Raw genomic sequence first — 27,854 nt, 5'->3', positions numbered from 1 at the left:
TGATCCAGTTTGTAAATCTTTCTGTCATGGCTTGGTCTGGTTCTTTTTTGTTCACCGAAACAATTGAGCCAATTATCAGTCCTATTCTGGCTCATATGATCAGCATTTCCATTTCCATGAGTTCCAGCATTTCAGTGAATATAATGTAGTCTTTGTTGTGTGAAATGTAGATCTTCTAAATATGGACAAGTGACATGACAGAAAAACATTTGCCATATCACAGAGTAATCATGAGTTCAAATACTGATCACTGGTTATGAGTCAAAGGAGCAAAGTTGGCCATGTTCTCTGGATAGGAGGGAAGTCACACATTCTCTCCTGTAACAATGAAACTAGCCAATCATTGGTGCATATGAGCTAATATATGTAGATTAGGGCAATTAACACCTTATCGGCAGTTAGTACCTGATGCTGACCTGTCATAGAACAAGAACAGCAGTTTTAAAAGGTATGTATTTCAAAGAAAGCATATATGTCTTTAGAGAACCTCCTTTGTACTCAATCATGTATTGTATCAGGTTGTTTTCTTAGTCTGAACCCTTATATTGTAAATCATGTATATTAAATATTAATCTGCCCTGTTTAGAGATACAAATATTTAATCTTTAGAAGATCTTGAGAGTATTGGTTTTGCATGCCTTGGAGAAAGCACATGGTCAAACCTCCCCAGGTGGTAGCCGTTACATGATAAGGTTTACAAGTGGGTGGGAAATTGCAAGACCAAACAGGGTAGAGAACATTGATTATTAGCTATTTTACTTTGATGACGCATTAGTGAGTGAAATCCGAATTAATCATTTTATTGAATGGATACAAATGACTTACTTAAAATACTACCTTTACTAAATACTAAATATTAAATGCTGAATTAAATTAGTATTTAATATTTAGTATTTAGTAAAGTACTTGCCACATATACATTACAGCACAGTGGAATTCTTTTCTTCACATACTGTACCCCAACTGAGGAGGTTGGGTCAGAGTGCAGGGGCAGCTATGATACAGCACCCCTGGAACAGGGAGGGTTAAGGGCCTTGCTCAAGGGCCCAGCAGTGGCAGCTTGGCTGTGCTGGGCCTTGAACCCTGATCCTCCAATCAACAAACCAGAGCCTTAACCACTTGAGCCACCACTGCCCTATCTATATATATATATATAGCCCTGCGATGGGTTGGCACTCCGTCCAGGGTGTATCCTGCCTTGATGCCCGATGACGCCTGAGATAGGCACAGGCTCCCCGTGACCCGAGGTAGTTCGGATAACCGGTATAAGATGAATGAATGAATGAATGAATGAATATATATATATATACATAGATGAATGAAATATAATTGTGCTCATTACTGTGAAACATATTGTGAGACAATGCTAAATTATTCCACACCAGTAAAAAAAAGTATTTTTTTTTCTCTAAAACTGACATTTGTTCAGGATTGTATAAACTTATGGTAACTTAATTATATAGTTTTTCTCTCTGCCTCAAAGGATTTTGTTGAGAAAGGGCATGCAGAAGCTCACACATAAGAGAGATTTTGGGGTAATTTTCTGAGACAGCAGCTGTTGCTATGGAGACAGAACCCTCTGATTGGAGGGGGACAGATAGAAGGAGGTATAGAAAAGTGTGTGTAGAGGCGGAAAAGAGAGTGAGAGATAGTGCTGTGAGAGAGACAGGAAAAGAAGACGAGCAATGAAGGAATATAGGGGGAAACGGTAGAAAGGAGCCTTTTGTGAGGTGTAGTTCACCACTCCCACAGCTGCTCTCATTGCTTTCTCTCAACGGAATCTGTCCATCTGAACTGAGATTTGTATGAGGAAAGGCCAGAGAAGGGGAACTATAGAAAGCCACTACAGGAGAGACATACACAACTGCATGTGTGTTGATTTACAGGAATGAGAGAGAAAGAGAGTATGCTAGGTGACACTAAGTCACCCATTGATGTTAACCAAAGATGGTTAAAATGGGAGTCGCAGTTAATGGGAACAAGCCATAGGCAATGGCTCCAGTGTTAAAATTTAGAAAAAGAGATAGTAGTTAGTGATAACAAAAAGAGAGAGGAGAGAAAAGAGAAGGTGCTACAACATATGCCTTATGTTGTGTTTAAGTGTTTAAAATAATGTGAGATTTAAAATGTTAAATAATACAGAAATGTGATTATTTAATAAAGGGATACTGGTAACGATAGAAACAGAAAGAGCAATTAAGTAGTAATTCATTAAATAATTAATTAAATTAACTACTGAATTACCTACTGCAGTTGATGAAATAACCTTTGGTAGTTTTATTTTGTTTTTTTGTTTGTTTTGTTTTTTTAATTTGCAGGTAATTTTTTTGGATTTTTTGATGACCAACCTGGATGCATCATGAAAAAAATTAACGAAAAACGTTTTCTTTATGAAAAATCTTCATTTTAATGAACATTTACACACAATGTAATATAATGCCACTGAAAATAAATTATAAGACATTATATTTGCTGTGTATTTACTCTAAAGGTTTTTTGTACCCTTTGTATTAATCATCCATCCCTCATCAATTTTTTTCCATTCTTCACAGTCAGCAAAAACGTGTGCAGTTTATTTCCACTTTCACACATTTCTCTGAGGTCGACCCTAGGCTAGACACTAAGGTGAGATATTATGGACAGAAAAGAAATGGAGGGTGAGAGAAAGTTGAGGGAAGATCAACTTCAGCATATACTTCAACACATATTCCTGTGTTGCTCATAAGCTTATAAGTTCCTGCTTAAACAACTGCATATTCTACAGTTATAGAAGGGAAATTATTTATAATCATACTATCTAGTGTGGCCCAGATGAGGAATGGTTACAATTTGAGTCTATTGAGTCCACATGTAGTCTCAGTAAATGTTTACTTACTAGTGTTAATTTCGTCACTTATTTTTAATTTAGTCTTAGTCTTAGTCTTGTGCCAAATGTCCTTGTTAGTTTTAGTCATATTTAGTCATTCACATATCTTTTTTTGTTAGTCTTAGTTTTAGTCGACTAAAAGTCTCGTCATTTTAGTCTAGTTTTAGTCAAAAGAAAACTCAAGGTATCTTAGTCAAGTTTTAGTCGACTAAAAGTCTTTTAATTTTAGTCTAGTTTTAGTCAAAAAAATCTTTTTTTAAAATAACATTATTACTGAGATTATTACCGATAAACATTTCAGTAAAAAAAGTGTTTCACAACTCAAACATTGGTTAAATGTCATAATTACCTGACAAAATACACTTGTTGAATGATTGTTATTGAATGCAAATGTTAAACGTGTCTGGTTTTCACTTTCTGATTTAGGAGACACATTCACATAAGAATAGGCCACTTTATTGTGGGCCTAAAATAAAACCTATTTACAGTCCGCGAATCACAAAAGTATCAGTGAGAAGTTGAGAACACTCGTTTAAACAGTGCATACACTCGAACTTGACTGCACATCACATTTTTTACTTTATTGATACTGCTTTTAATCGTAATGCAAAGACCGGTCATCGGGACATAAGCTGTCATGTACAATAGAAGAGCCTGTGCAGCGACAGGAAATATAATTGAACACAAAAAGCCTGACTAGACCAGGGGTGGACTTGCGCTCAGGAGATTTTATTTATTTACATTTTTTTTTTTTTTGGGCGGCGTGTGGACGAATTCTTTCTACACACACACTATTTTATTTCTTGATATCAGACCGCTGCGAACTATAACACACCGTTGCCATGAAAAACAGAGCGTTGCCATGGACACACAGGATTCTAACCGTAGAGACGGAGCGCACTATTTTCTTTAGCGGAAACAATACAATTGTTTTTAAAGCAATAAACTCCTTTTTAAATCATCATTTTGAGTCAAATTATTGATTTATTTGGTAGGTAGCAATGTAATAAGCGGGATCCGCTTCGCGGACCTGTAACTTGAGCAACAGCGAAGCCGCGAACTCGTGCTGAATATTTTAAAGGCGTAACAGCTGATGAAAAAGCAGAGACAATTGTAGACGAAAATGAAGAGAGATTTTATCTTAGTTTTTATTTTATACAAAACATTTTCGTCTCGTCTTTTTTCGTCAACAAAAATGCATGTTAATTTAGTCTTAGTCAGCGTTTTTGGACGGCGGTGCAGTCTTGTCATCGTCTCGTTTTAGTCATGAAAAAAAGGTTGTTGACGAACATATTTCGTCTCGTCTCGTCTGACAAAATTAACACTATTACTTACCTATTACGGATTACATTTTGATCCAAAGGATCTGTATATTTCTGTAAAGCTGCTTTCTAAAAATGTCTCTACACAAATTTAATTCAATTTAATTGAGGTACAATCCAGGAATCCGGTATGTTTTATTACAAAAAAAAGATAATTTAAAATAGTCCTGAATAGTTGACATACAGCAAAGACACAATTTTACAGTCTAGAATTTTGAGATACAAAATACTGGAGATACTAATTGGCTTCTCTGATGAGTATCACAATATCTCCTTTGTATAATCATTAAGAGCTCTACATTTTTTTTACACACTTACACACCTGTAAGTGTGTAAACCTGGGGCAGTAGCCTACAGAGCAGAAAGCTTGCAAATGGGAAAATAACTGCTTTGAATCATGCTTACATAATAGTCCAAATAGTGATTAGAAGGAAGTATCATGGCATATGTAAGGCTGATGGGTAGTTAGCATAAACTGTCATAATACAGTATGTGCACTCTGGTTTCTATCATGGCAGGCTTGGCCGTAGTCTGAATGCAGGTTAAAATAAATGGCTGTATGTTGTGCTTGATGTAAATGTTCTCGTGTCTAACAACGGTTCAAAAGAATTTTATGTGTTGTGCTGGCAGTGTTGTAACTAGAAATTAATTCCAGATGGATGAATAAATATAAAATAAAATCCCGATGGTTATTTTAATCCATAAATTGAAATTAGTAAGTGTAAATATGTAGGTGTGATATGCTATTTAGTTTAATCATTTAAAGCACATAATACCATCAAACATTTTTTCTATATTAGTAATGTTTCCATTGAATACATTTAAGACACATAAAAATATTAAAATAATAAAGAAAAAATACTTCTTATATTATAAATCCTGATAATGCGAGTGGCTTGAATTGTTGTCATTGCAGAATTAATGTATTTAAATTTAAATTTTGTGTCAGTATAATATCATAAAATGTTCCTCGATATGTCGTAGATTATGGGTTTAGTTCATCACATGCCTACTAAATAGCCTTTGTAAAATAATTATATTATCAACCTTTCCACAATATTCAGTGATGTTTATGGCCAAGTCATATATTACCAGACCTGGAAACTGTTTTGCATCTGTATTTTAGACCTTAGATGGTCCAGAAAAAGAGCTGCAGAGATACCATAATGGAACTGCATGCAAGGAAAAGCAAATGATGCACTGTAAAATATGGTGGTGGATCATTGGTGCTTAGGATGGTTTTTTTTTTTTTTTGGTTGGAGTTTGCCTCTGCCAGTAGGTTCACACTTGACCATACATAGTCTTCAGCAAGATGACAGAGAACTGGTTAAAGAAACAGCAAAGAAAAGAAAAAAAAATGTCTACATTGCTTACATAAGAAATGTATACTTACATCACTCACAGATAATTAGTTGTTAAATATATTTTTTTATTTAAATTTTTAATGTCAATGTGCTCATTCTGGTAAAATAAAGGCAAATAAAATAAATAAATACAAATAAATAAATAAATAAATAAAATTTCATCTAACGTGACAGTGTAGAACGTATGTACGAATAGACCATGAGTAATGATAAATACATTACCAGTATAATATGACTAGCATCACATGGTCCTGTTGCCTCTTTAAGTAAGTGTCAGCTAGTGCCGGATTCAGATTTCATGTCTTTACTAGAAGTATCCAGTCTTACTTAAGCTACAGATTTTTTACGAATATTTTTTTTTTAAATTTGAACACTATAGAAATATTAGAATTAATAGTTAATTAGTGAAATCATATTTTGACATAATTTCATTGCTTTTAAAGCTTAAAGTCATCAGAGCATTATACTGTCTTATACTATCATTCACCTACTTAAAAGAATTGCTTGCAATTTGCTTTAAGATGAACAAAAAATTGTTTCAATAGTTATTAATTTTTTAAATAAACAAAACAATTCATCATCTGATGTGATATTACTTAGGATGTTTTTTTTTTTACTGAACTACTGAACAATATAAATACCAACAGAAGGTTTTAAAAGCTAAATAGACATAACCGTTATCTCCTGATGATTGTGATGACTGTCATTTGGCATTTTGGAAAGGCTTGAGTAATGTGTGAAATATGGCATTTTCCCATTGAGCAAAAGCATCAGAGCAGATGCCAATTCAGCAGGATTCCCAGTAACATTCTCAGCTGGCTCAAATCTACTGTGTTGAGTGATTTTTTTTACTACTTCTGGATCACACAAATGTGTAAACCTATGAGGAGAACACATGAAACACAGCAGAGACCTGAGCTCAGGATCAAACTGGCTGATCATTAGAGTTACTGCCTAATTACTATAATATATAATATTAAGTCTTCACTGTAAGTCTTTACTTCTTACAAAGGTCATCATATCAGGTCAGAACACTTTGACATTGTCATTTTTTTATGTACTGTATAAGTTATACAAGAGAGTTGAGTGAATAAATGGAAAAAATAAATGGTGTTCTGGGCTGAGTTTCTCAAATGTGTGCAACATAAAAAAGCATTCGTTGTTAAACGGTACACTGAGCACAGTCTCTCTCTGCAGTTCGAATTGCAGTGCACATTCATAAATCAACACATTGAGCTAATTCTGAAAGGGCATGAGGATATAAATTACACAAATTTACCAGATAATGTTTATATCTGATTGATAATTAGTTATATCTTAATCTTTTTTTTAATCTTTAATCTTTTTTTTTAATCTTTCTCATTTTTTTTTAATGTTACATTTGTAAAACAGCTTTGGGCCTGGAGCTATTACTTACTGTATGGTTAAAACTAGTGTATTTGCAAATGTAACACATCATGAAAACAGGGCAGAATTTTTTTTATGAGTTCTAAATGTAGGACTCATGATTGTGCCATTCTGTTATTACATACATACATGCATACATACATACTCAAGATAATATGTAAGGCATAAAAGAATGGCACAATCAAACAAAAAAGCATAACAAAAAATAAAATAAGGAATTAATCGCTGTTCAAAAGTTTGCATACCTTTAGTTCTTAATATCGTGCATAGCCCCCTTTAGCATCTAATGATGGCATGCAGTCTTTTGTAATAATTGTGCATGAGGTCCTTAATTCTTTCAGGTGGTATAGCTACCCATTCTCCTTGGCCTCCAGTTCCTGTAAATGTTTTGGTTGTCTTGCACAAACTACTGTACACGTTTGAAATCTTTCCAAAGTGTCTCAATGATATTGATGGCCAATCTAGAACCTTTAGCTTTTTCTGCTTTAGCCAACGGAGGGTCAACCTTGCCTTGTGCATTGGATCATTGTCACGATGGGAACATCCAAGAGCATCCCATGTGCAGCTTTCGTTCTGTAGAATGCAAATTGTCTGCCAGTATTTTCTGATAACATGCTGTATTCATCTTGCCATCAATTTTTTACTAACTTCCCTGTGACACTGGAGCTCACTCAGCCCCAAAACATAAGAGATCCACCACCATGCTTTACAGCAGGGATGGTGTACATTTCACCACAGGCCTTGTTTACTCCTTTTCAAACATAGTGTTTATGGTTGTGACTTTAAAATTTTAGTTTCTTGGTCTACCTGACCGTGGTTTAGTATCAACAGATCCGCTTATTTTTCACCTTTTTGTCAGCGTTTGAACAGTACTTACTGGAATTCTAGAGTGTTGAGATATCTTTTTATATCCTTTTCCTGTTTTATAAAGTTCAACAACCTTATTACGCAGGTTTATTGGCAGTTCTTTTGTCTTCCCCATGGTGCAGTAACCAGCCAAGTCAGTGCATTACCTCATGAGCCGAGAAACTCACTGACTATTTATGCACAGACACTAATTATAATTACAATGAGTCACAGGTGTGGAAACTTCCCTTTAATAGCCATTTAAACCAATGTGTGTCAACCTGTGTGTTTATAATGTGGCCAAACAAAGGATATGTAAACTTTTGATCAGGGTTGTTTAGGTGATTTCAGTTATCTATGTGGTAATTAATAACTTCACTTAACCACTATCCTTAAAAAAGAAAAAATAGTTTGCATTATCAGTTTTGCATTATTTTTCTAATAAATAGCAACGTGATGCCCGATGACGCCTGAGATAGGCACAGGCTCCCCGTGACCCGAGGTAGTTCGGATAAGCGGTAGAAAATGAGTGAGTGAGTAAATAGCAACGTTTAACAATTTCCTTCAGGGTATGCAAACTTTGTGTGTGAAAGTCGGGGGTGCTAAGGGTGTTGTAAGATTCCTTTACTGCAACTGCAGATGCAACTGCTTTAGTGATAAACAAATAGACAACAAAGTTTTAAAATATAGTACTTTGAGTAGTTTAAGAGTTTGTCTGACTTCAGACTTCAGTGTGAGATTCAGACTCAGACATATCCCACAATTAAAATGTTTGGGTCCAAAAAACAAAAGTGCTACTTTTTTAAGCATCAAAATGACATGGGATGGGTTTTTAGAGCTGAGAAATTCACTCAAGATTGTGGATGACCTGGCTATAATAGAGTAAACAAAGAACACAGACATTCATTGGAAAGTCAGGCCATTACTTGACCATGTGTGGTAAGGCTGCCTCAACCTTCTAAAGACACTAAAGTTTTGCATTGATGAGCAAATCATCCCTTTGAGCTGCTGTCCAATCAAGCACAATGTTCCAGGCAACCCAAACCTTACTGGCCTAAAGATTTTTTTTTTGTCCTTGCATCTCCAAATGTTCTGATGCTGGATTTTGGAGTGTACCAAGGGAATGACACATTCAGTGACCAAAGACTGGGAGTGACCAAAGACCAGCATCAGTCATATTCATGGTTGAGGATTTTCCTACTTTACAACAGTTGATCTCATCGATGCATTGACTATGTGCCAGTGAGAAGACCAGCAGTAACTTCAAATTGCACCTAGCTAAGAGTTGTTGGAATGTCCAGAAGATGACTGCAATGAAAGAAGTGTATGAGCCACCAACTGAAAGGAGGATCCCACAACCCCAAACCGTCTGTGCACAGACTAGGAGCCAAACACATGTCAGAGAAATAAGGACTGCAAAGACATACTGTACATGAGGAGTACCAAATACTATATATAATATCGATAAGTGATTACAATCTAGAGATGCTGGCTATATATTTATAAAAATACATGCTCTAAAGTATTCAGAATAAAAAAGAAAGAGCTTTATTGTCAAATGGACTTGCATATACAAGGAATTTGTTTTAGTGTCATATGCTTCAAGTACATAGAGACAAGACAGACAATAAAATAAGATGGGAATAAAAAAATACACATATGTAAATACAAATAGACAAAAAAATGGAAAAAATAAATATCATGTATTGTATGTAGAGTTGTGCTATAGATGACAGAAAGGAATTGAATAGAATAGAATGAGATGCAGGATTGTAATAGGATGGTAAGGTGGATAAAAGGGTGTAATAGGAAGGTGGTAACAAATAAATGTAAAGTTATTGAACATTGTTATCGTGTAATGGGGGAATATTTAACTGTTCATGAGGTAGATTGTCTGGGGAAGAAACTGTTCTTGTGCCTGGTTGTGGTGGTATTTGGTTCTCTGTAGTGCTGGCCAGATGGTAAAAGTTTGTAAAGAGGATGACTTGGATGTGAGGGATCCAGAGTTACTTTCCTAGCCCTTTCCCTCTCTCTGGATATATATACAGTTCTAGAAGGGTGGGCAGGGGAACAATTTTAATACTTTCTTTTTTTTTCTTTCTTTTTTTTTTTCAGAAAAAAAAATTCTGGTGTTTATTCTATAAATAATTATTTTAACAGTACAGTTGCAGCTGTGCTTGTGTGTAACAGATAAGGTTTAACACATTCAGTGTAGAAGTAAAGTATAACAATACTTGAGATACAGAAACTAAGAGATGTTCAGAGATTTGAGTACATAATGTAACCAATTTTTCATGAGAATCTTGGCTCCTCATCCTGCCAATGATGTCATTGTGTTTTGTCATTGGTGGGGAGACTGCGGTGAGGACGGTCAGATGCTTAAGGAGATGACATCATCTGTTAATCAGCAGAATACTTTTCATCTGTCCGGTCATATCCTGATTTTGGATGTGAACAAACATTTATTTTCAAACATACAAAAAAATTATTCTGTGAAAAATAGAATCACAGCTTGAACAGTGCAGAACCCAAGTGGTGTACAGTATGCTATTATTAGCATAATTAGGTTTAAAATAATAGCTGTCTGGATACTAATTGGCTTATGTAGAATTTTGTAAGGAAAAAAAACTTACATACAATATCTTATTAAGGTGTTGGGTCACCACTAGCTATCAAATCAGCTTCCATTTGTTTTGGACTGAAACCTGTATGTCTTGAGAAATGTACTTAGTCGGAGGAATAGCATACTCATTGCTGGTTTCCTACATCATTTGTGACTTCATCTCCAATCCCATACATGCTTTGTAAACAGCAGTAACCAAGATGTTAGGAAAATCCTAGAAATACATACGTATACACACATTTTACATCACATCCACACAGTAAAAATGTTATAGCTGATTAGCTAGAATGAAGATCATTCATTGTCGAGGAGAAGGAGGAAAAGAGCATTAAAGCAAGGAGAAGGAACCTGCTTACACCTTTGGAACTTGGAACCCCAGAGAATTAATGTTATGTTACTTCAGCTATTATATCATCTACCAATTCAAATATGCACTTTTATATACCTCACTTCAAAAGCACTTTATGTAGACAGCTTTTTCCAAGTTTTCTGCATTGGTGTTTTAGAAGGAAAAGTACATTACAAAAATATGAAAGAAGCAAGTAAAAGAGAGAGAAAACAACATACCACAGTATTAGTTTGGAAAACTGCATGATATAAAACACAATCACAAATTAATAGAATAGGTTTTACTGTTTACATTTGGAAACATTTTGTTATATTTTCTTGTCCTTTTCTCTCTGTCTTGGTCAGTACTGGCTGGGCCACGCTTCTCTCAGGAGCCAGCAGATCAGTCGGTGGTGTTGGGGGAGCGGGTTGTACTCTCCTGTGTGGTGTTTAACTACACAGGCATCGTCCAGTGGACCAAAGATGGACTCGCTCTTGGCATTGGAGAAGACCTTAGGGGTAAGATCACATTGAAACATATAGACACTTAAATGCATTTGCACGTTTATAATAAACTTGTATTTACATTATTCTTTGCATTGGTATACTTTTAAGCTGCAGGTGTACAGGTGTTCCTAATAAAGGAAATGGTCAGTGTATATGGAGTATACAAATATATAAAAAATATATGTGCAGACATATAAAATGCATTAACATGGGCATAAACGCTCATTAAATACATTATTTCTAACTAACAACTTGATACCAGCATTCAAGCAGATACACACTATAGTGCATATATAGTTTCATAGTCTATAGCCTGTAAGAAATCAAATCTTTTTGTCCCCTCCAATAATTTATTTTGAATTAGATAATTATTAATCACATGTCTCTTAATGTTTTGTTCTATTTAAGGTTTATTTATTTATATTAAATTCTATATCCTTTTTACCCCTTTATTGTTTCATAGAATTGTCGTTTTGCAATTCACATTACATTGCTTTGCATATTAAATATGTAATTATTATTATTATTATTATTATTATTATTATTATTATTATTATTATTATTACAAACACACACACACACCCCTACACAAAGGCTGGCTATCTGCAAGGCTTGACTGAGCTAAAGTATGATGTAATCGTTGCCAATACTTTGGTTCCCTCTCCACCCCACCCTCACATCAGTGATGTCATAATGTGCGTGTGTGCCCTTGTGCATGCATGTGCTTGTGAGTGCGCATGCGTGTGCAAGACAGAGGAGAGAAAAAGGAGACATGCTGACTGAATGCCAATGTGTTGGAGTAGAGCCCTCTGGTGGGAGGAACTTACTAACACCAGCTTCAACAAACAAACATCTGTTTTTTCCTCTCTCTTTCTTTCTCTGTATGTCCTTCGTTTCATTTCTCTTTGTGTCTCATTTCTCCCTCCCTGTTATATACGGTGTGAAGGTAGTGTGACTGTGAGTGTGTATGTAATATAATAATACTTACAATTGTGTGTGTGCCTGTGTGTGCTTCCATGTGCTATATAGTCTATAGATGTACGTATGTGCATTTATGTGGCAGATATATTGTGTTACTGATTTTGAGTATTGGACAGAACAATTAAAGTTTGTATTTGTGTGTTACAGCATGGCCACGTTATCGTGTATTAAGAATCATTGACGTGGGTCAGTATAACCTGGAGATTTCGTCAGCTGAGCTGTCAGATGATTCTCTGTATGAGTGTCAAGCCACTGAAGCGGCTCTACGATCCAGAAGAGCCAAACTCACCGTCCTCAGTATGAATTCATACCACACATATGATTTTGCAAACTGAAATATTTGAGTTTGTTTGTGTGTGTGTGTGTGTGTGTGTGTGTATGTGTACTTTAAGTTAATAGGATCAGCCCCAAAGACAATTTTTTTTAATTAACCTGTTATATAAACTGGTGCCCTGACATAAAAAAAAATATTTTTTCATGTACAAATAAACTTGTATTATATTTTAAAATCATGCTGATTTCTCCTCAATAAATATATTTATATTTAAAGAAGCAGGTTATAGAGCTAACCACATTTATTCCAAGATATCTTTGAATATTTATGGCATTTGGCAGACGCCCTTTTCTAGAGCGAATTACTTTTTATCACATTTTTATACAACTGAGGGTTAAGGGCCTTGCTCATGGGCCCAATAATGGCAGCTTGGTGGACCTGGGATTTGAACTGACAACCTGCTAAACAGCAGTCCAACACAAAGCTAATAAAAGGTTGTCTACATGTGCTGTTCTAATTGAGCAGCGTTTTAACAATATTAGTAGATTAAATGTGGATGTTAGTCAAACGGCTAAAGATAATGTTAGAGACAAACAGTTAATATTATGTCAGGCAGCCAGAAAATTTAATTTAATTTTTTTCTCCTGAAAAACATAAAAAAAGCAGGTCTTGCAAAAAAAAAGTGTTGCTTTTGATATCAATTTTGAGAAAACGCAGCATATTTTACTTAAACAACATAAACAGTAAATGCAGTTAATGTATTTCAAGATTAAGTTTAAATATGTCCGTTCCACTAATTTATGATGTGTTAATGTTAATTTCAGTATGTACAGTCCACTATGGCATTTAACCATTAATGCATTTCACTACATGTTGATGAAAGCAATACACTACATGTGGTACTGTGTATGATTGAATTTGAAGTTTTTGATTTTTGAAATTTGCCATACTGTGCGAAATTAACATTTAGCTAGAAAGGCTTTTTATACATCTTGACACAAACTGACTGCAGCATAATCATTTCAAATTTGTGAATTGAAATATCTCATTTCCTTTGGTAAATGTGTTTTTTTTTTGTTTTTTTTTTGTTTTTTTTGTTTTGTTTTTTTTGTTTTACTTTTTTTTTTAGTTTATTGAATTCATCTTCATATGCTGATTTGGGGCCTGTGAATATGTGACAAATCAGAATGTGATGACTAAGTGTGATATTTTTTTGTTAGTTCCCCCAGAGGATCCAGTAATAGAAGGTGCTCCAGAGATTTTGTTGACAGCAGGAATCTCATACAACCTGACATGTGTGTCCCGAGGGGCCAAACCACTCTCCACCATTGAGTGGTACAAGGATGGGGTTATAGTGGAAGGAGCTCATACTAGCACTGTGGGTACACACACACACACACACACAGAATTGAAATTTATCTTTCTAAAGTGAACATCTGATTCATATTAAAATAGAGATATTTATTTAAACCTGACTCTCTAGTATTACCAAGTTTACCAGCAGACAAATCTTACAAAATAACAATACAAACTAGTATTTCGTCTGTCGGGCGGAATCCTCGTATCTCCAAAACCGTTATTTTTCAGGAAATTAAAAAAAACGCTGTACCTTATCTGCAGTGCACAGGGTTTAGTCCGCGTTGCAGTGGATTGTCTTGCGCTAAATTCCTGTCCTCAGACGAGCACCAGAACTAGCGGGGGTCAAGATTTTTTTTCTTTGAGTCCAGTGTTTTGAAGACATTTACCTCAGAAGACGTGTTGATTCGTTGCGACTCTTCTTGAGGAGAAATATGCTGCGAATCTCTCCCGCGGCGTGAGGAAGAGGTGGACAGTTGAAGTGTCCAATGGAGTTATGAGATTTGCGCTCAAGCTATTTTCAAGACTTTAGATTGGTTAATAACTTGTAAAAATAACAGACCCACGTGGGGACTGACCAATAGCATCGATATGTGAAAAAATATGAAACTGACCAAATTTGGACATACGAGGTTTCCACCCGACAGCGACGATTTGCAGAAACAATTGGCCTAAAGTAACATGACTTTCTTTTGACAATCTTTCTTGTAATGATAGACCTCATGTTAGAAAACCTTTTAAAAAAATGACATGACGGAGTTTGTGGTAGGGTAAGTGGGGTAATTTGATTAAGTTTTAGTTCCTTTACATACCAAGACCACAATCATAAAACTACTATTTAAAATATTTAACTACCACCATGAATATGAACATATCATTGCAATTATATTAATATGACTCCTCTCTCGCTCCATTTTTCTCTCCAGGAGGTTTTACCTGACAGGAAACGAGTAACCACACGCAGTTTCCTGCCTATTCAGCCAGTAGACACAGACACTGGACACAACTTCACCTGTATCGCCTCCAATCTGGCTGTGCCACTGGGCAAACGAGCCAGCGTCACACTCAATGTGCACCGTGAGTCTTTGTGTGTTTGTGAATGTGTGTGTTCACATTCTCAGTGCTGAAATACTGCTGCACTGCACATTTCAGTGTTTGGACCTGTTCAGACTTTTTTAAGCTACAGAAAAATGACATTTATATTCCTCTTAAAGTCTTATTCTGATTAGAATGAAAATATGTTTTCTCTTTGTAGATGCTCCAACAGTTTTATTATCGATTGAGCCTCGTTCAGTTCTAGAGGGAGAAAGAGTAACATTTACATGCCAAGCTACAGCCAACCCACCTATCATGGGATACAGGTAAGTGTGTGTTTGACTGAGTTCTATGTGGCTATATGTGGAGAACTCCTCCACAGAAGGGAGTGAGGCAGATTGTCAATTGACTATCTGTTTTAGGTGGGCTAAAGGTGGAGTAATCCTGGAGGGAGCGAGGGAGAGCGTGTTCGTGACTACTGCAGATCACTCATTCTTCACTGAGCCTGTTTCATGCCAGGTGTTCAACGCTGTGGGCAGCACCAACGTCAGCATACTGGTGGATGTACACTGTATGAACCTCTCTCTATAAACATCAATCCAGCTGTTCATGTGTCTATCCATCTATCTAAATTTTTCATCCGTTCTACTTATATTTCCAACTATTAGTTCATTCAGCCATACTGTTCAACTTCTATTTCTTTTCTATCTGTCTCTTACAGAAGTAGCACACTTGGCTGTAAATGCAGCTTCTTGATAATGCAGCATCATGATATTGTTACAAAAATTAATGCACTCAAATATGGTACAATTGTGATTTTCAAGATTCAAACCCAGAATAAGTGGAGTAAGTGGAATATGACACAATAATATTTAACAATATGAATCCTGTATCATATAAGAATGAATGAATGAATATAAGATTCAAGAATGAATATGAATCCTGATATAATATCATCAACAATATGCAATTTCAGATTTAATATTTTGTCACTGCAGGTTCTGGTCCAGGAGTAGAGGACACTGTCATGTCACATGTGCTCTAGTTAGGATATGTTTTGTTATATTTTATAATAGATGTTATGGCATGTACTCATGGGATCTTATAAATATGTGGTAAAATAAATATTGCATCTCCAATGAACACAAGATAAATGCTATATAACTTATTTTTTATACACATTTTCATTAAAAGTAAGACCGGAGTATATAAGAGATTTATCATATATTATTTCTAGGTCTAATACAACACGTTAAATGGCTTTTCATGTTATTTTTGTCTTGACATGTATGCAGACTAGTGCATTGCTAGTGATTATTTTTTGTGATATGTAAGTGGTAATGCCCAATGAGAATAAAAAATAATGGAAATTAGAAAATAAAAGATGAGGCACTATTCCAAAAGTTCAAAATTCAATTTGAAATGCATTCCTATTTTGTAACTTAAATATTTATAAAAACTTTGTTTCCTAATAAATATAGTTTTATACATCTGCTTATTTGCTTTCCTCATGTATTGTTCCACTTATTCATTCAGCCTTCTTTCTGCTTCCTTCCATGTTACACAAACTGTGTCAAACATAAAATTAATAAAAATATCAATGTCTTTCTCTTTCTACAGTTGGTCCAATCCTGGTAGTGGAACCGAGGCCTGTAACGGTGGATGTGGACTCTGATGTTACACTGAACTGTAAATGGGCAGGAAATCCTCCTCTTACTCTCACCTGGACAAAAAAGGGCTCCAGCATGGTAAATAAACATTATTATATTATACCAATAAATACTATACTAAAAACTTTACATTCTACAAAGTTACAAGAGACTGTGCCTATAATTATGTGATTACTGTTATGCTCCGATATGCGTTGCAATTACTAGATTTAAATTAAATTAAAAAAGAATACAAAAAGGCTAACAAAGGCTCTAAAGAATGTTCATGCCTTTTGCTGTGGATTGTCTGTATGAGGACCAGAGTAAGGTTCATGCCAGCTAACACTGCTACGCTTCAAAACGGAAAGCTCAGGGAATAGTTTCCAAATATAAAAAGCCTAAAGATAATTTGTGAACAGGAAAGATCATGATGAACACTTTTATAAGAAAACCAGTACTAGAAGGATGAAAAAAAGAGAAGGCAGAAAAGGGTAAGGAAATACTATGTAATGTCATGATGTAAATGAGTGTCTTGACTCAGTACACTCAACAGTTTTGTTGAAGCATTTATTTAATTATTTAATTAGGTTATAAATAATGCAAATAATTGTATATACATGTGTAGATTTTGGCAGTGTTTGTCCCATTAACCAAGGCGCTTCTGATTTTACAACACTACATCTATAAACATTATAAAATTTCTTCATCTCAATTGTTCTCTATATGAAGATATTTGCAGGTGTGTTTTCAAATAAAACGTGTCATATGAGTTTAAAATTACCATCAGTTATTAAAAAGGATATATATATATATACATACATATATATATATATATATATATATATTTATATATATATATATACATACATATATATGTATAAATATATATATACATATATATACATATATATATAGTTCTGTTCAGGGTAAACATTTGAATATATTAAACATTTTAATTTCAATTCTTTGAACCACACAGAAGACATCAGACATTAGAAACATGTACCACAGTAAAGACAACATATCTGTTGTTAATCTGTTGTAATCTGTTGTTATATCACCATACTGGACTACTCACTAAATTGTACAATATGCAGATAATAGTACTAAATCTTTCTCACAGTCCTCACAGTAACACTCTTACATTCTTGTTTTTCTCCGGCAGGTTCTCAGTAATAATAATCAGTTGTATTTGAAGTCAGTAAGTCAGGCTGATGCAGGACAGTATGTGTGTAAAGCCATTGTACCCAGGATTGGGGTTGGGGAGACAGAGGTCACACTGACGGTCAATGGTTAGTACAACAGACACATACACTTAACCACACCTACACACTCACACACAAATGCAGATGCTCTTATCCATAGGTTCAAAACATATTTCAATGTTTTCAATATTGTCCACGTTAAACTACATCATACTTTCACATCATTTGAAATTCTTTCAAAGAAATAAACATTTTCTAAAGCCGTGTGATGGGCTGCCTTCATGTAGGTTATATCATTGCCTTGCATCGAGTGTTCCTACAGTATTTACTGTTTTATGAATTATTTAATGAATGCTCTTCTACAGTCCATGTACAGTCCAATCCAGCCATTCATCTATTCATTCATCCTTAATTATTTCCTTAAAAATTTCCTGAGAGGGGGCACGGTGGATTAGTGGTTAGCACATTCGCCTCACACCTCCGGGGTTGGGGGTTCGATTCCCGCCTCCGCCTTGTGTGTGTGGAGTTTGCATGTTCTCCCCGTGCCTCGGGGGTTTCCTCCGGGTACTCCGGTTTCCTCCCCCGGTCCAAAGACATGCATGGTAGGTTGATTGGCATCTCTGGAAAATTGTCCGTAGTGAATGAGAGTGTGTGTGTGTGTGCCCTGCGATGGGTTGGCACTCCGTCCAGGGTGTATCCTGCCTTGATGTCCGATGACGCCTGAGATAGTTCGGATAAGCGGTAGAAAATGAATGAATGAATGAATGAATGAATGAATGAAAAAAAATGTGATTTTTCTGAGATGTTTTTTCTGAAATTTCTGAGATTGTTTTGGGTAGTTCTGTTTTCGCAAAATTAAGTAATTTTGAAAATCCATTATTTTGTTATCCATCATTTTGCTCAGTCTTCCAAATCATGACCAAAAAAAAACTGATGTGCATAGGTTTAGTATTTAATAAAGAACTGACTTTAATATATTATTTTGTAATAATAAATAATTCTTTTACAGGTCCACCAATTATTTCAAGTGAACCAGTTCAGTATGCTGTAAGAGGTGAGAAGGGCGATATCAAATGCTACATTGCGAGCACACCTCCTCCTGACAAAATTGTGAGTACACACACACACCACACACCACACACATGTATGTACCTGTCTCAAACCCAGTGCTTCGAGGATAAGCATAATATCTTTTGCAACTCTTTTTTGCAACCCAATACAACAGCTACGTCTGATACACTGATTTTGATTGGTCACATGTTGGGCCAAGAGTGCTGATATTTAGTATAACAGCACTGGGACATTTCACTGCTTGTATTAATTTGCTTGTCTGTGAATGCTACTGTACATGAAGTTCTAGCAATAGTTTTTTACATTGAAACCTGTCACAACACTTACTATGGGCTTTCATTAAGTCTGCGATTCTATCCAGCTACATGAGCAGTTATTATTCTATACAGTTCTCACTATTTTTAAATTTAGAGTTTTACAGAAACATGTTGTCTGCCAATTTACAGAGAAATGCACTCAAATTAATCAGGAGAAACTTTTTGCATGCAGTGAGACAATGATCCAAAACACATTGCCAGCGCAACAACGGACTTAATCAGGGTGGAAAAGTGGAAGGTTTTAGACTGGCCAAGTCAATCACCAGACTTTAAATTAATTGAGCATGCATTTCATATCTTGAAGAACAATAAACAATGGAAAGAGACTGCAGTGAAAGAATGAAAAAGCATTACAAAAGAAAAAAACAACAACTTGGTGATTTTAGTGTCACAGGCTTGAAACCAAATATTGTTATTTACTATCATTTACTTCGATACCTGTTCAGATTGTATATTGCCTACTATAGATGTGTTCCATTGCATTTTGTAAGGGACAGTATATACAGTACCTTGCAAAAGTATTCATACCCACTGAACTTTTTCACATTTTGACACGTTACAACCACAAACAAAAATGTATTTTATTAGGATTTTATGTGATAGACCAACACAAAGTGGCACATAATTGTGAAGTGGAAAGAAAATGATAAATGGTGTCCAAATTTTTTTTTACAAATAAATATCTGAAAAGTGTGGCGTGCATTTGTATTCATCCCCACTGAGTCAATACTTTGTAGAACCACCTTTCACTGCAATTACAGCTGCAAGTCTTTTGGAGTATGTCTCTACCAGCTTTGCACATCTAGAGAGTGAAATTTTTGCCCATTCTTCTTTGCAAAATAGCTCAAGCTCAGTCAGATTGGATGGTGAGCGTCTGTGAACAGCGATTCTTCAAGTCTCACCACAGATTCTCAATTGGATTTACTGTAGGTCTGGACTTTGACTGGGCCATTCTAACACATGAATATGCTTTGATCTAAACCACTGCATTGTAGCTCTGGCTGTATGTTTAGGGTCATTGTCCTGCTGGAAGGTGAACCTCTGCCCCAGTCTCAAGTCTTTTGCAGACTCTAACAGGTTTTCATCTAAGATTGTCCTGTATTTGGCTCCATCCATCTTCCCATCAACTCTGACCAGCTTCCCTGTCCATGCTGAAGAAACGCATCCCCACATTATGATGCTGTCACCACCATGTTTCACGGTGTGGATTGTGTGTTCAGGGTGATGTGCAGTGTTAGGTTTCTGCCACACATAACGTTTTGAATTTTGGCCAGAAAGTTCAATTTTGGTCACATTTGACCAGAGCACTTTCTTCCACATGCTTGCTGTGTCCCCCCACATGGCTTGTCACAAACTGCAAACAGGATTTCTTATGGCTTTCTTTCAACAAATACTTTCTTCTTGCCACTCTTCCATAAAGACCAGATTTGTGGAGTACATAATAGTTGTCCTGTGGACAGATTCTCCCACCTGAGCTGTGGATCTCTGCAGCTCCTCCAGAGTTACCATGGGCCTCTTGGCTGCTTCTCTGATTAATGCTCTATGGAATAACAATGCATAGTTCTGAAGTAATCCTAAATATAAACAAATTAAAGTACATATAGAGATAGATAGATAGAGAGAGAGAGAGAGAGAGAGAGAGAGAGATAGTTAAAGACAAAATCCTGTACCCTTCACTGTAGATCATAAGAAGCAGACAGTAGGACATGACAAATGAGTGCTTTTAACAACCTCAGCATTTTAAAAAGCTCTCCCTGTCACCTCCTCTCTTCTTCTTCTATCTCTCCTCTTCATTGTCCTTTACAACGTCCTCTCTCTGTATTCTTTTGCTCTCATGTATGTCTCTTTAAGAAAATTTTTTTTTTTGCTCTCATACACTGCAACTTTATATTTTATAGCTTCTTTCAAATATGCAGTAATTTAAATAATGCAGAAGTATTTTTTGTATATTAGTATGTATGACTCCAGCATACAGATGCATATGAAGGGTAATAAATTCTGTCATGCGGTATCATTAGCATACTAGTGAAAGCTTGTACAGTGTTTATGAATATTTACCTAAAGTTAGAATACAAAAGGACTTCCCCTAGAATAAAGTCTTTGGAACAATAAAACTTAACTTCTGCATGCATTCACAAGTTAACATTTACAAACTGATTAAAATAATCAGAGCCATTCCAAAAAAAAAGTGTTTTTTTTTTTAACTAATATTGTAAAGTACATGCATTTAAAACATTTTAAATAGTATTAAACAAGTAATTAGGAGCAAGAAGTCACAACCCTGTTCAGAGGCTAGTAACAGATCACAGTCATTAGAATTTGAGTGAGTCTTTATCTAAACTAAAATAAGTAGGGGACAATATTATTATTACTAGGGATTATCATCATCAATAGATGAAATAATTTATTAGAACTAATAGATCTATTTATTCTTATAATAAATAGAGAGTAGTATCAGTACATGAGTGACCTTTAGTCTTAATGGAAACAGTACCACTCACTCACTCACTCACTCACTCACTCACTCACTCACTCACTCACTCACTCACTCACTCACTCACTCACTCACTCACTCACTCATTTTCTACCGCTTATCTGAACTACCTCGGTCTGAACTACCACTCTATCTCAGGCGTCATCGGGCATCAAGGCAGGATACACCCTGGACGGAGTGGAAACAGTATCAGCACTGAATAATTTTTATTTAAAATAATAGGTAAAATAGTATCAAATCAGTAACTGGATATGTTTCTAGTTAGATTGAAATGTTTTACTACTCAACCTAGCAGCTTCTTCAGTCCGAGGGAAGTTGACAGGATTCCACAAATTTGTATCCTCCAGGGTCAAAGATCCTCCCCTCTCTGGATAGCCTCGTTAAGTGAACCTGGAGCCTATTTGATATGATTGGCACTGACTGGAAATGCAATGAATGCCATCTGTAAGAATGGCCAGACTACAAATATGATGAAGTGTGTATGTTACATATGGGAGATCATGTGTGTGTTTCCTTTGGCAGGTATGGGCCTGGAAAGAGAATGTGTGGGAGAAAGACAGAGGCACTCTCTCTGAGAGATACACAGTAGAGCAGAGCAAGCCAGCATCAGAAGGGGGTGCTGTGCTCTCCACTCTCACCATAAATAATGTGATAGAGTCAGACTTTCAATCTACATACAACTGCACAGCCTGGAACTCATTTGGACCTGGCACCATGATCATTACACTGGCAGAGAGAGGTGAGAGCACAGTTTAAAATATGTATCTATGAGTATTAAAGACGAATAATAATAAAAAAAAAAAAAACTCACCTTTACCTTGCTAAGTAGTCAAAGCAGTCAAACTATTCATTGTTAATGAAGTTAGTAAATGTTTTTACTTTATTTTTGAGTATGTTATTCACATGATTTTATATTTTATATTTATTAATAACTAATGTATATGAAGATCATTTTGTTTTAAGAAAAAAATAAATATAAAGTATATCAAAATACATGTTATGCAACACAATAATTATTTGATTATATTTTATAGTAACTTAGATATTTTACTGTATCTACATATCTACATAAATAAATACTGGATGCCAACAGTGCATTACAGAATTCTCAAAAAATACCTGAGCATTTATTTGCATGCACTCAAGGGACTTGACTGTAAGTAGTTAATAGACTATTCACATAATACAGTCACTCATTCTGTCGTCACTCCTTTGGCTAGATGGTGACTAGTCAGGATTTTTGTTTGTTCTTTCGGCAGCTCCCTGTTCTGGGTCACCACAGCAAATCGCGTTTTCTGCATATTAGATTTGGCGCAGGTTTTACACCAGATGCCATAAAAACTTTTTTTAAATAATTTTAGAAAATAATGTGTTTTAGCTTTGATGGCAGATGCAAATACAGTTAAACAGTTAAAAAAAAACTGTTTTTAGAAAAAAACATTTAGTGGCAGATGTTAAAGAAACTGCACTTTGTATGTATATAGTATAGTATATATCATATCACTTATCACATGCAGTTCTGCTTGGTGCTGCTTTTTTATTCTGGCTCCTATATGAGTTGAATATGAATTCCTGAAAGATATCTCATACATATCATTGCTCAATTAAGGAAGCCCGATCTTTAAGGTGAACTCTGTTGATGGACTTAAGCTACCTTGAGAATTCCAGAATCAACATTCAGCTGAGCTGCAAGGCTGTCTACAAGTGCATTTTAAGAACTGGTGCCTCCTTAAATAGTGTAATATGACACAAATTCATTGTTTTGGTCATTTAAAACACCGATATATTTATGTATTAATGTTAATCACAGTTTCCAGGTTGAATATCTGCCTATGGCTTAGAATCCACTAACCGCTAAACATGCCAAGACATTATATGGAAGCACTTGTAAGTCCTTTTCACTTGTTCTTTTGCTCAGACATTGTCCCTGTGGGTATAATAGCTGGTGGAATAGTCGGTTCCTCCATACTGCTGATTCTGTTCTTGCTTGCCCTGGCCTTCTACTTCTACCGGCAACGAAAAGCCAGTGAGTACCAAGTTTGTCATTGATGTGAGAAAATCTCAGAGTAAAGCATTTAGACCACAATTATGAAATTATGAGACAAAGTAATGCTCTGTATCTGAGTAATATCATTACAACATTCATGCCTAAAGCCTAATGGAATCCAGAATAATCAAAATCAAATATAGTTACTGCATATTTGGGAAATAATTTACTTGTTTTAATTATACCAAAGTGCTGTTGACATTGTATGTGATTATAATTGTTGTTGATTAATTTCCTAGAAATGCATGTGTCATTTCTATAATAAAAACTAATTTAAGGGACTGGTATTGCTAAAAGGGTTTACTAGTGTTTTCTGTTACCTAAAACATTTTGTTTTAGAAATGGTACAATGATTTTTTTGTATGTTTTTAGACAAATGGACAAAATTGTTGGTACCATTCCATTAAAGAAAGAAATACCCATGGTCACTGAAATCACTTTTGACAACTGACAAAAGTAATAATAAATAGGAATTTACTGAAAATTGACTATTGACATAAATGCAATCTAAATTTAAAAATGGACTTAAATGCAATCTGGAAGACATTTTAGGCAGTTCCTCTGTTTGTTTTGTGTGCAGGTCGTCGAGGGGTTGCACTGAAGCCTGATATCAAAGTCGAGACAGTAAACAAGGAGACCCCAAACCTAGAGGAAGATACAGCAGTTGTCTCTACAGCATCTCGCATGGTAAAGACAATTCATTCTGTGAGAGCGATAGTCACAGCGACAGAGCAATATAATAGTATATTCAATACAACTGAATCAACTCCCCTTCAAAATTCTTCAGATGTGTACTGTTTTGTTGATCTTTCCAGCTTCCATGGCACCTTTCAACAAACATGATATTAGCAATTGATTAATATAATAATAGCAGTTTTAATGGCAATCAGGCTTATACATGGTAGAACAATAGTGTTGGAATACAGGGTACATTTCTCTACCTCTGATTAACACAAAACCTCAGTCACCTTTAACATACACTCAGGTAGGTTAGAAAAAAACAATAGTATGAAGCAATTGCTCGAGAACAATAGCTTTTTTCTCTCAGCTATGTCCAGCCTCAACACTAGTTGAGAGACCAATACAAATATTTTTTTTAAGGCTTACTAATAAATAACCAGAATTGCAAACCAAATACTGTGGCATGCAAAGGTTTAGGCACCTCTGGACAAAATTTATGTTAATGTGAACAGTTAAGCAAGTAGAAGATGAAATGATCTCTAAAAGTGTCCTCAATAATGTCCTCCTTATTTGTAAAGCTTTAAAATTTGCTTCACCTGGCCTTTCCTAATGATGACCGTGAAGAAGCCATGACGCTAACAGGCTAATCAAGGTCTGATACCTTGGTAAAAGGTAATAATCTGAGAGCTTATGTTTCCTAGGGTTCCCATTCTTCCTAAAGTGCTGCTTTCCTTTTTTCACTCTAAAATTGTAGAAAACAAAAACAATACACTGATATTGCTTAATATATTGCAAAATAGTGTTTCATGTTTAATTTTATGCCTTTTGGAGATCATTTCCTCTTCCACTTGCTTAACTGTTCACATAAACAGAAATTTTGACCAGAGGTGCCCAAACATTTGCATGCGAATGTATTAACCTAAATGTTTTACATCTTGCAAAGGAAAATTATCAGTTTTTTTATGATTTTGATAATTGCATTTGACCTAAAAGATTTTAAAGTGTTTTTTGACTTACCAGCCCCCCATAATTTTAGTTGTTAACGCTACTGAATTACGTTTGAAGACAAGATGTAACAAAACAGCATACATTTTTTTTTTGTATTTATAGATAGATGCCCCCTTTCAATTCAGGATACCTACTTTTCCTATACAGTACATAAGCAGCTTAAATTGAAGCCCTGATTTCACATTTTTGTAATGCATCATAACCATTAGTCATAATAAATGTCATTCTTTGAGCCTTCTTTTTTTTAAAAAAAACAACACAAAACAACATGCTCTGCCCTACATTTGTAGGTAAAATGCTCAAGCAATGAATAAACAGAACAAACTGGGCAAAGGCAAATTCAAGATGAAAGGAGCAAATAAGCAGGTCAAGCCAGAACAGCAAAGACAGGCTTGGTAACATCAGGAATGGTAGTGGAGTGGCTCCAGGGAGCAGCTCAATGGAGGAATCAATCATGAGTGATGAGAGGGAAGCTCTGTGGCCTTTTACCTCATCTGCACTTTCCACAGTGGTTGATGTGAATTGAGGAGCCTGTAAACACAGGCATTGAAAAGACAGAGACCAGTGGGAGTTCTTTTTCAGACCAGATGTACATGGTGGATACAATGGTGACCAAATGTATAAACTTATTCAGGATGAGGGTGCCAACTCAAAGGAAGACAGGTTGATGCAGTGAGAATTGGTTTTCCAGATAGGTCCTTCATCAGTTGCATGGACTCTCCATAGATGTTGCAGAAGCTGAGTTGGGATTGGGTGCTGGTTTAAACTGAGACTGTGAAAGATTGATGAAAACATAATTGGTATAGATCCACTGTATTGGAGCAGGAGGCAGCCACTTGTACCAGAGCTAGACTGGGTACGGTGAAGGCAGCACCCAATAAAGTGGACAGGCTGGCTTACTGTATTATTTTTTTCTTCTACTTGAGAAGCTGTGTGTGCCCTAGCTGCATGGGTTCAAGAGTAGCGCTGGCACCTAAAACTCCCCTACTTTGTTTCTGTATGGGCGGTGGCTGTGGACCAGTTGATCTAGGCAGATGGTGGCTTTATTGAGAGAGTCAAAGGTAAACTTTCTGGGTTGTGTTTTCCCCTTGCTAAAATAATTGTGCAGAACTCGAGGGCAAATAATTCTAATTGTTGGATGGTTAAAAGACATTCCCCAACCTGTGTTTTTTCAATGAGCAGGTTTAGGAAGTGCGAAATTCTCTTTGGCTTAGACATATTTTCATTGTTGATGAAAACCAGAAAATGGATTCTTTACAATGAGATCACATCTCTTCTGCAATCTTGTGATAGAAGATTAATCTTCGCATTAAGGTCCACCAACTGGAATCCACCAACATTTCAGAGGAATTTGGTTTGCTTGACAGTGTCCATAGAGGATCTGTCCATGTTCAGCAGAAAGTGTCCAAATGGTTTAGGTGTTACCAATAAACATCTCTTTTGTTTTGTCTATGCTCAGAGACTGGTTGTTGGCCCTACACCATGCTGTTAGCTGTGTCACCTCCTCTTTGTAATGATGCTGACTCATCATTCTTGCTGATGAAACCTAACATAGTCATGTGAATTTGTTGATGTTGTTTGAGCTGTGCATTGCTGCACGGTCATGAGTCAGCAGAGTGAACACAGGTTTACAGACACGGTAATATCTGGAAAGCAGAATAAACTGAGTATATACTTTGCAATCTGTGGGTGAGTGAAAGTCTTTTTTGTAGAGAGTGCATGTGTGTGCGAGAGTGTGTGTGAGAGTGTGAGTGTGTGTGTAGGGAGTGCACCCAGGACCTGGACTGGTCATGTTTGTAGGCTGGGATGTGTGCTGCAATGTGCAGTCCTCTGACTTGGTTGACCTGAGAAATGAGACATTATTTAAACAGGTAGGCAACTTAAAACCAGGAAATACCAGAAAAAAAATGCAAGGAACCAGAGAGACTAACAAGGAACTAGAGACAAGGTAAAATATAAAATAAGCATAAAAAAGTTGTTTTCATGTTTTCAGATCCTGTCTGTCTTAAACAAATAATTATTAAATTTCACTGGACATTTTAGATATTGGTTTGGTTTGTGATTTGGTCATCCATTGCTGATCAGCCATTGCAGTCATTCCTCCACAACACTTTTTCTTCCTTTCCTTTTCTTCTGCTGATCAACCTGATGTGGTGTTTTCCTCTTCTCTCCCTCCTTCTCTCCCTCTCCTCTCTTTGTGTGTGTTTGTTTTGTGGTGTTTTGTTTTGATGGTTTAGTTTCTTCCCTCTGTCTCCCTCTCTCCCTCCACTCAGCCTTTCAAAGAGGAAACGGACCTGAAGCATGAGACACGCAGTGAAACACTGGAGACCAAGGAAGATTATGAGCTGAAGGTGAGAAGTACTCCTAATAAGCAAGCAATATCTACATATAAACATGAGGAAATGAAACCTTATATTTAAAAATACCTTCCTTGAAGTGTAGTTAAAGTATATTTGTTTTCTACAGCATTTCTC

The 27,854-nt window shown here is 35.8% G+C and overlaps 1 protein-coding gene across 1 annotated transcript in view; it reads left to right on the top strand.

Moving 5' to 3' along the window:
* Positions 1 to 27,854, top strand: part of kirrel1b (kirre like nephrin family adhesion molecule 1b) — a 40,192-nt gene that overhangs the window by 11,220 nt on the left and 1,118 nt on the right. Inside the window, exons 2-14 of the mRNA XM_060896714.1 lie at positions 11,122 to 11,274; positions 12,391 to 12,540; positions 13,738 to 13,895; positions 14,800 to 14,950; positions 15,129 to 15,234; positions 15,331 to 15,479; positions 16,529 to 16,656; positions 17,723 to 17,849; positions 18,772 to 18,872; positions 22,167 to 22,383; positions 23,563 to 23,670; positions 24,272 to 24,378; positions 27,618 to 27,731. Of these exons, the coding sequence (XP_060752697.1) occupies positions 11,122 to 11,274; positions 12,391 to 12,540; positions 13,738 to 13,895; positions 14,800 to 14,950; positions 15,129 to 15,234; positions 15,331 to 15,479; positions 16,529 to 16,656; positions 17,723 to 17,849; positions 18,772 to 18,872; positions 22,167 to 22,383; positions 23,563 to 23,670; positions 24,272 to 24,378; positions 27,618 to 27,731 (1,769 nt within the window). The remainder of the gene's footprint in view (positions 1 to 11,121; positions 11,275 to 12,390; positions 12,541 to 13,737; positions 13,896 to 14,799; positions 14,951 to 15,128; positions 15,235 to 15,330; positions 15,480 to 16,528; positions 16,657 to 17,722; positions 17,850 to 18,771; positions 18,873 to 22,166; positions 22,384 to 23,562; positions 23,671 to 24,271; positions 24,379 to 27,617; positions 27,732 to 27,854) is intronic.

This window comes from Tachysurus vachellii, chromosome 1 (genome assembly GCF_030014155.1).
Source record: "Tachysurus vachellii isolate PV-2020 chromosome 1, HZAU_Pvac_v1, whole genome shotgun sequence".
Classification (NCBI taxonomy): Eukaryota; Metazoa; Chordata; class Actinopteri; order Siluriformes; family Bagridae; genus Tachysurus; species Tachysurus vachellii.
Note: the sequence above shows the minus strand (reverse complement) of the source record. Positions and strands in the feature narration are given on the sequence as shown.